The 8,894-nt window shown below is 41.3% G+C and overlaps 1 protein-coding gene across 1 annotated transcript in view; it reads left to right on the plus strand.

Moving 5' to 3' along the window:
- AK4 (adenylate kinase 4) overlaps positions 1-6,289 on the plus strand; it is a 24,424-nt gene extending 18,135 nt beyond the window's left edge. Inside the window, exon 4 of the mRNA XM_019531581.1 lies at positions 1,126-6,289. Coding sequence (XP_019387126.1) covers positions 1,126-1,240 — 115 coding nt within the window. The 3' untranslated portion in view covers positions 1,241-6,289. The remainder of the gene's footprint in view (positions 1-1,125) is intronic.
- The last annotated feature ends 2,605 nt before the right edge of the window (positions 6,290-8,894 follow it).

Consider the following 8,894-nt stretch of genomic DNA (forward strand, 5'->3'; position numbering starts at 1 on the left):
ATGGTCAGGGCGGCTAGGGTCTGGAACCAACTTCCAAGAGAAGTGGTGCTGGCTCCTACCCTGGGGGTCTTTAAGACAAGGCTAGACAATCACCTTGCTGGGGTCGTTTGACCCCAGTACTCTTTTCGGCTAAGGCAGGGGGTCGGACTTGATGATCTGCTTAGGTCCCTTCCGACCCTGCCAACTATGAAACTTGACTTGCATTCAAGTTTTTGGCAGGTTATCAGCGACAGCTTGCTTCCCTGTGAAGTATTGTTTAATTTATATTGTAGTAATGGCGCTACTCCATGCGAGTCAAGTTACTCAGGTGCTTAAATGTGTGCGACTGTCTCCACAGTGACAGTATTTATATTCCCTTCTATGCTGCGACTGTCTTGGCATGTTCTGTCTTGCATGTCATAGAATACTTTCAGTTCTGTGCCAACAGTGCAGCAGTTCAGGAGGATTGGTGGAGGATTATAAGCTGTGTATCACTCAGCAGCCCTTTTATATACTGAAATAATCACATGAGGGAAAGTTGTGAAATAAGGCTCCAGCTGACCCTATCACTTACGTATGCAGGTGTTCCCACTTCTTTTTTTAAAGTACTTTGTTAAGCGTATTCTAAGTCTGTCTAAGGCTTTTTGCATTTGAAGAACAAATGTCAATCTACCACAATACACTAGGAAAATAAACCTGTGCTTTACAGGGTCTGATTAAATATATCTTTTAGATAATTTGGCACAGATGTAGCAATGTTTTTTTTTTTTTTACATGCCTCTGATTCCAAGAGCTCCAACTGCTGGCAGTTTAAAACACGTGGGGAGAAGGTGGTGCATATGTGGGTGTGTATGTCTGGTGTTTGGCTCTATGGAGCTAAGTTAAGTTTTCTAAGTAGTGAAGAATACATGATTAAAGTAGTCTAGATAAAGTCTATGCCGGGGTTTTTTTTCTGTTGTAAACTTAACCATGTAATAACAAGATGTCCTGTTCAGGAGTTTAGGCCGCATTCGGTTCCTTTGGCTGTTAATTTGCATATTGTCTACAAGCAAGTATAAGCTAGAAAAACTACTGTGCAAATTCAGGTGTTTCTTAGACTCCATCTAATATGCATCTCTCACTTAGTTTCTGTTCTGTGTTTTTCAGGACCAGAGGTGTCCTACACTCATTTTCTGGGACGGAGACCAATAAAATCTGGCCTTATGTCTACACCCTGCTCTCGAGCAAGATTCCTCCTATCTGTTCTGAAGAGGCAAACTAAAAACCTCCCACAGGAGCAAGAAACTAATATCGTTGCTTATTTGGTGCGTGGGGTATTGGAGCCATCCTCAAACTGGAGGAGAGCTCAGTGTCTAAAACAGCTTCCTTAAGTTTCTTTCAGAACATGTATGGAAAGGCAGTTATAGCCAGAATCAGGGTGGAGGAGGTTTAAGACCAAGGGCTATAACATATTTCTGTTGGTGATCAGGATTTCTTAATTTGTGGACCAAGATGTAACCTTTGTTGGATTTCTGTAGCCTATTGTGATTTTCCATCACCCCCAATTCCACACAGATGTGCAATGTTCTCTTTTGTTGCTCCGCAGCACCACTTCCTTAAGATAATGCGCCATGATGACTTAATTTGAAACCTTCTCAGAGAAATAGTACTAAGATGCAAACTTAGCCCCATGGGAATTGGTGAGTAACCTGAAAAAAAGAATTACACTACAAAACTCATGAGGCCCACGCTTCCAGTATTAAGCACAGAAGAAAATCATGGGGGGCTAGAATATATATGTGTGTGTGCTTCTTTCTTTTTGTTTTTATAAGAGAAAAAGGAAAAATATTATTAAAAATGCTGCTATCTGATGTAGTTTTCACTATGTGGTATAGTATTGACCAGGAAACTGAGTAGGCTTACATTTGCCTAGGAGAAGAGTTGCACTAGATGGTGCTTGACAGTTTATAGCTTTAATACTATAAGATATGGGTGTATTATTGGTTGGTCCCAAAGATTTACTTTAATATCTGGTTTTGTTTGTTTTTTTCCCTCTGGGAAAAATCCCTTCTGAATATTGTATTGCCTTATAATGGAGGTTCTTTCCCGCTCTCAGCCTACGGGGGTTATTTTGAGAGGAAATCCCCTTAGCTTTTATGGGGGCTGCCTGTGAACCTTCCCTTTTCCTGTTAATAAAAGAAGAGACCTCGCATATAGACACAACTCTGGCTGACTTGAGTTCCACCTGAGGTATGCATGTGTGTATGTTGAATGGCAAGATTGGGACCAACTGCTGGTATTAAGCACTTTCTTTGTGAATCTAAAGCAAACTTTCCATTTCTTGTACATTCCATGATAACCGGGTTACGCTGGTTCTGTTACTGTGTGCTCAGTTTACTTGTGCTTGGAGTTATGTACAATTAAGTATGCAGCTAAGTTAAAGTTAGTGCCCAGCTTGGCAGGAAATTCTTTGCCTGCTGAATAAAAAACATTGCCGCCTTCTAGAACTGACTCGAGACTAGTACCAAAAAATATCTTACCATGAATATAGGCTTTTTGCTCTGGCACTCTGGTTACAGCTTCTAGTATGAAAAAGTTTTGTAGTGTACCATTTTATGTCTTTACATCCATTTCCAGTTTACATTTGCAGTTATAACACTTCATAGTAGTGGTTCTGAAGTGTTTTAGAGCCGCCAGTGATTCTTGTTAGGAGAAGCATTTCTAGTTAGTTGTGAATGGATTATTATGAGCAAACACCTTTCAGATGTATGACAACTTTTCTTTAGTTTGCCTTGTTCCTGTCTCTGAGCTGGAGATGATGGCTTTTTGCTAAACTGGAAGTACTGTACACTTGTTTGACTTAATCTTTAATAGCTGCAGTACCTAATTAATGGGAAAAGGATTTACCTCTTATGCCATGTCTCAAGTTGCCTTATTTTATAAAGCTATATTTAAGAAAAACCAAGATACGTATTTTTGAGAAATAAGAAGCTGAATTTTATGAACTCAACTTTTTGAGAACTCTTTTTGCCAAGCTGCTTCATTTGTATTGCTTGCCATGGTCAATTTTAGCAATTGGTATCTAACTAGGATTGCTAGTTAAAAAGCTGCCACCATATTCCAATAGACAGCTTGATTGACTTTTAAAACAAGTCTGTCACTGAAATGTCCATACCTGCCTTTTCTTCTCTTTGCAATATGCTCTTGAAGATTGGCTGGGTGTAGGGGAAGGAGTTGGGATTGGACTTCTCTAAGTTACATTCAGAATTTTAATTGAGTGGAAACTTTTTTGGCACTGGGGGAAGGGAGGGTTGTTTGGGGCTATGGGTTTTTTTTTTCCCCAGGCTAGCAGGCAGCTAACATTGAAAAGACAGCAGGTTGTAGACGTCTTTACACCTTTCTCTCTCTTTTTACTATTAGAGTGAGACTTGCTCAGTATTTCCACTCTGCTCTCCACTTTTATTCCTCTTCCCTTTTCTCTTATCCATGGCAATAGAAAGCCCTCTTAATATAGCAGTCTGACCTTCTCAGTTAAGGACCTACTGGTTGCCTGTTATCACTAGCCGTCAAGCTCACAGCTGTCCTGTTGTGATCAGCCTTAATGCAAATAAAGTACAGCAGAGTGTGACCTCCTCCTGAGGGCTGTGCTTAGCGTTGCATTTGCCATAATACATTGCAGGCAGTCGCATGTTGTTTTTTGTAATAGGAAGATTGAAATGGTGTGCTCTCATATGGTGAGGCAACCATCTTCTTAGCTGGAGTGCATAGTTTTGGTCTGAGATCAAACCATTTCAGAAATGTCATTTTTGTCTCCTGTGTATGGGGAAAGTAGAATAGTGTTGTTTCAGGACAAACAAACTCTCTCAAACCCCTCCACTGTGACATAAAAAAGCTGTGGGATAGATGGGTTTAAGCCAGGAAGTTTCTCCCCTCATATATGCATCAGTCTTGATAGGTACAGAGGAAATGCACTGATGAACAGGGTGATTGGTGGGTGGGGTGGTAATGAGGGATATATGCCATACCTGTAATATTCATCACCAAGGAAAGATGGTGCTGAGTCCTAGCCATGCAAGACATAGAGTAGGGAGAAACTAAAGCATCTTCAGGGGAGAGAGGACCTGTCGGCAAAAAACCTGCTCCTGTAGAGCTCTATTTGCCTTTCTTTAAAAGAGATGACCTGGAAGTGCTGATATGCTCCAAGCCCTGCTCTTGATGGACACTTTCCATGAAATTCAACAGCCCTGGGGAACAGCCACAGAACATAGGCTGGTTTCATGGGAACTTGTCAGGAGGTTCTGCAACCCATTAACTTGAACATACATGAAATTATTTTGGGCACTTCAGGCAAACCCTATAACTGTCAAAACCCAGTATTTTAAGCAACAAGGGGGTTACATTTTAAAAATAAATATCTTGCCTCTGGAAACCTGCACAAGTTAGTTTGAACAAATATGTGAATGTAATAACAGGAGTTGGACTTCCAAGGTACTGCCACTTTTTTAATAGTAACGTGCATTGTATGGAGGAGCCGACAGCTGGGTTTCTAGGGCATCTCAGGAATTGTGATCTGCTGTACTAGTCACCTTGAGTATCCAAGCCACACATTGTTTGATTGAATGAGGACTACTGGCCAAAAGGCAATAAGCCAAAAAGTGAGACCGGCATCTTTACCTGTAAGTTCCCTTTGTGGTTTTCAGTACTCGGGAGGAGGGAGTGTCTCTTGAGACACCAGTTTTGAGGCCTTATAACAAAAGACTACGATTGTGCGTTGTCAAAGCCACTAAACTTGTGTGAACATGGATTTGCTCCAGCTGGAGTTTTACGTTTTAAAAAAAGTGTAAAGAGAAGAAGCATTTGAGCATTACTTGCCAATATATGTAATGCTGCATAACTTCATCCATTTATAAACAAGCATTCAACTCCAGGTTCACACTTCTCTGCTTCTTATTGCCCTGCCCTGTGGTGTGATCTTGGGAAATAGATTTTTACACTTTATTTGCTTTCATCTTAACTGTATTTTAAATGCTCTAAATTTACAAATATGAGTCTAATATGAGTTTATGTTCCTTCTCCTCCCTCAAACTTTTGAAGGGGCCAATGCTTTCCAACTTTTGCAGGATAGACTGCTGCAGTTTGTTTTACCTTGTGGTCAAAGTTTTCCTTAGAGCCTCCCATACTCCATATTTCTCCCCTCAGTGAAATAATTATTTGTTGTGGTGCTGTAAAATGAACAGCTAAGAACAGCATGGAGATGTACCAGTCAAGAGCATCCCTTAGTGTATGGATCCAGGAGTTCCTTAAATTGTAAATATAATGGTTCACTCTTGTCTGTCTCTCTGCATGCCAGTAGTCTCTGCCTTTCCTGCATGCATGTGGTCATTTATTCTATATGATAACATGTTATGCATGCTTATCTTTCCAGGGCAGTAGGTATGACACCTGTATTGCAGATATAAGAAGGATACTCATGGACTCTTATGCTGAAGTTAGATTTTTAATTTTTTTTTCCAGTCTAGAGATTATAGTCCTGTACTTTGCTCTCAGGATCAGGCTGCTAAAGAAGTTTATATAATTCATTAATCGTTTGAGGCACACCCATGCCCCCTGTATATGCAAACTCATTTTCAGTTGCAGTACTTTGGTTCTGCCCCCCCCGATGTTATCACTCTTTGAGGATGATGTGTTCATGTCCAGGTTTCAGATGAAAGACCCTTATGCATTTTTTATATTCTTAAGCTTCAAAATTACAGATGTCAGTCACTCTGTATTCTTAGTAGAGGGGGGGAAATGTCATTCAGTTTGAGGAGAGACTTGTACATTTGTAACCTGCCTACAATGAGGAGGAGGATCCATTTACACACCATGCTGGATGACCTATGAATTAAAGCTACATCACTTGACACACACACACTAGTAAAATGTTTATTTCTAAGATACAGAACATGGCTACTCCGCAGGGTTTATCATCATTGCTGGTTGATTTGAGCATGTTTCCTGGAGTCCAAGGGGATGTCTATGCTGCCATAGCTGAAGCTAGTGTGGGCTTCCTTGAGCCTGCAGTTACCGTAGCATAGAGGTATCCCAACTCTTATATTAAATACTCGGGCACTGTAGTACAGCTAGGCTTTACATTTGGAGCTCACAAATTTGGTTTTGTTGGGGTTTTTTTTGTTTGTTTTTAACAAAAGTAATAAGGGGGGCTGGTAGGGACACTTGGAGGTGGCTGCCACAGGTGTTCCTTAGGGTAAGGCAGAACTATCTGGCCTTTGGTTTTGTAGCTTCACGAGACCTTGTGTGTAGAGACCTGTATGAATCCAACAACTCCCTTTAAAATTGAGAAACCTGGGAATCTGTGTCTGAACCCATTCTTGATCCTTATCTTAGCCAGAAAGCTAGTTTTTATTTCTTGAGCTAACAGAGGAATGAGGGGCAGGTGTTTAGGCATCTGCATAGATGTTGAGGTAGCTGCTATGTCTCTGGATGGTAGGGACAGCTGGTCACCATTGTAAGAACTTTCCTCAAGGTGAGTGGCCTGCATACACCAGCCTTTCTGTAGGGGTAAGAGTACATAATACTCAAATAGTCTATAGTATAGATCCAGCTGCACTGGTTCTTCTGGTATTAACCCAGAGTCCACAGCCTCAGCCCCAGACTGAGGTGGGGGAAGGTGAGCTCTGCACTTCCACCTCCCCTGAGAAGATCCTAAGGCCCAGTTACATAAATTCATTTGATGACTGGGCCCCTCACAAATGCAGGAACCAGGAATCATCTTAATTAAGATGATTTAATTTCTCTATGGAGAAGTGGGAGCTGTTTCCTGATGCTTTCTTTTTCCCCCATCCCAAAAGAGACAACAGAAGAGGTGTGAAAGAACAGCCTCTCTGGGCCTTATTTTAGCCTGAATTATAACTGGCTTTAGTATTTTGTTATGCAAATCTGACCTGGTAATTATCTCCTAGAAATTTTGGGTAGAGAAAATGCTACAGCCACCGTAATACCATGTTTAAGCACCACTGTGTCTGAATGGATATGCTGATACTTGCCTTGGGACAACTGTTGGTGTAGTGACTTGGAGATTATATTTAGGCCATAAAGACAAACCTTCCTTTTCGGGGAAGGGAACAGGTTTAGTTTCAGAAGTTGTAGAATCGAACAGAAAATACAGGTCTCCATCCTGAAGGTCTTAAAGATGAATCAAATCCTCATTTGAGCTGTGTCATCCCACTCTGACCATTCTTGGGCCCCAGTGCTTAAATCTATCATTTGTTAGTAAATGAGTTGTGCTTTACCTGCTATCATTGGAGTCCACCTGCCGTGACAGAGCACAGTTCTGCTTCTTTCCCAAGTTCTGCCTTTGGGACTCTACTGTGAATCTGATGCAGTTTCTAAAATAACTTTGTAATAAAACTTCAGGAGTTGGGAGGAGTGAGCTTCCTTCTTCTGTGTATCAGCTTGTTTAGAGAACTGCTCAGTATTTGTATGTTTTGCTGATGCTGTTTTTTGGATACTCTGCTCCCTAAAGAATCACTACAGCAGTGTTGCCGTTTGATACATGTAAATAAATTTTTTTTCTCCTGCTTATTTCCTGTTCTCTTAATTTTATGGAAATATCTAGCACTTAAACTCAAGCTTGGTCATGTGCCTGTGCATGGCAGAAAGATGGTCTCTACTCCAACGATGTTATGATATTGATGTTGGGACTCGGGTCCCTTCCGACCCTAGAAACTATGAAACTGTCAAGCCTCACAGACATGGCAGCACCTATGCAGAGCCCTGCTGATTTGTTGGTATGCAGGATTGTCTAGTTTCCTTGTGCAGTTGTCTCCATAGGGGTGTGGGAAATGGAAAATGCTTTTTAAGGAAATACCACTCTACGGATTGCGACTTAATTGGTCGTGGTTTAAATTGCATCAGAATCTACAACGAGCTGCGTGGCAAAAGATCAAACCTTGCATTCAGGCACACTAATGTTTCTAATTCAGTAATTGAGAATTTAAACAGTAAGTAAGCCTACTCATACTCTCCCTTTTTCTTCAGCCCCAATTCTTGCCTTGAACCAGATATGAGGGACATCAGGCATCATACAGCTCCCAGTACCTGGAACGGGTCAATAAAAGCAGCCGGTCTGAGGACAGCAGCAGCCATAGCCTTTTCCCTTAGCAGCCGCTGCAACGGTACCAGGACTACAAGAGAGGTCAGGTTGAGATCCCTGCAACTCTGAGCTGGCCCATATTCTGGATATGGAGAAATGAGGCAACAGGTCTCATGCAGCACCTTCCTTTCCTGTTGCTAGAACAACAGGGCCAAAGGCAGTGAAGCTTGGCTATAGCTGCCCTCTCCCATCAAGGAAGAATATGCAGAAGTGACAGAACTGTGTTCCTCTTCCACAGTTTTGCACAATCCCCACCACCAAGAAAGGGGGAGGGTCTCATTTTTGTTTAAAAAAAAAAAAATTCTATATGTGTAATAAGAGCATGCATTTAGAGTAGTTGGGTACCTGGCCTCTGAAGGGGAACTTAAAACTGCTCTTTTGGCACCTCAGAACACAGTCTAAACCAACTGGCAGCTTGAGTAAGAAGCCGTTCTTTTTAGCTGATACAAAATTCTGCGCTTCTGTACATTATTAGCATCCTACCGGCACTGCAAGGTGGTGCCTCAAACCACTAGGCACCTATGGTCTGGAGTCTTTTTTTTTTTTTTTTTTTTGAGGTAGGTGCCTAATTTTTCTTTCAAGGGATACCGGTGATGCCCAATTCTTATATGGAAGCATGGAGCCTAAACATATATTTTATTATTATATATTGATACATTACTATATTTATTAAATAGACTTTGGATTAAACCAGGCCAAGAGCAGAGACTAGAAACCAGGACCCTTCCCTTACTGAACAAGTGTATATATAAAGTTCTGTATATACTCTTGATCAGTAGGG

This window comes from Crocodylus porosus, unplaced genomic scaffold (assembly GCF_001723895.1).
Source record: "Crocodylus porosus isolate Cpor-Errol unplaced genomic scaffold, CroPor_comp1, whole genome shotgun sequence".
Classification (NCBI taxonomy): Eukaryota; Metazoa; Chordata; order Crocodylia; family Crocodylidae; genus Crocodylus; species Crocodylus porosus.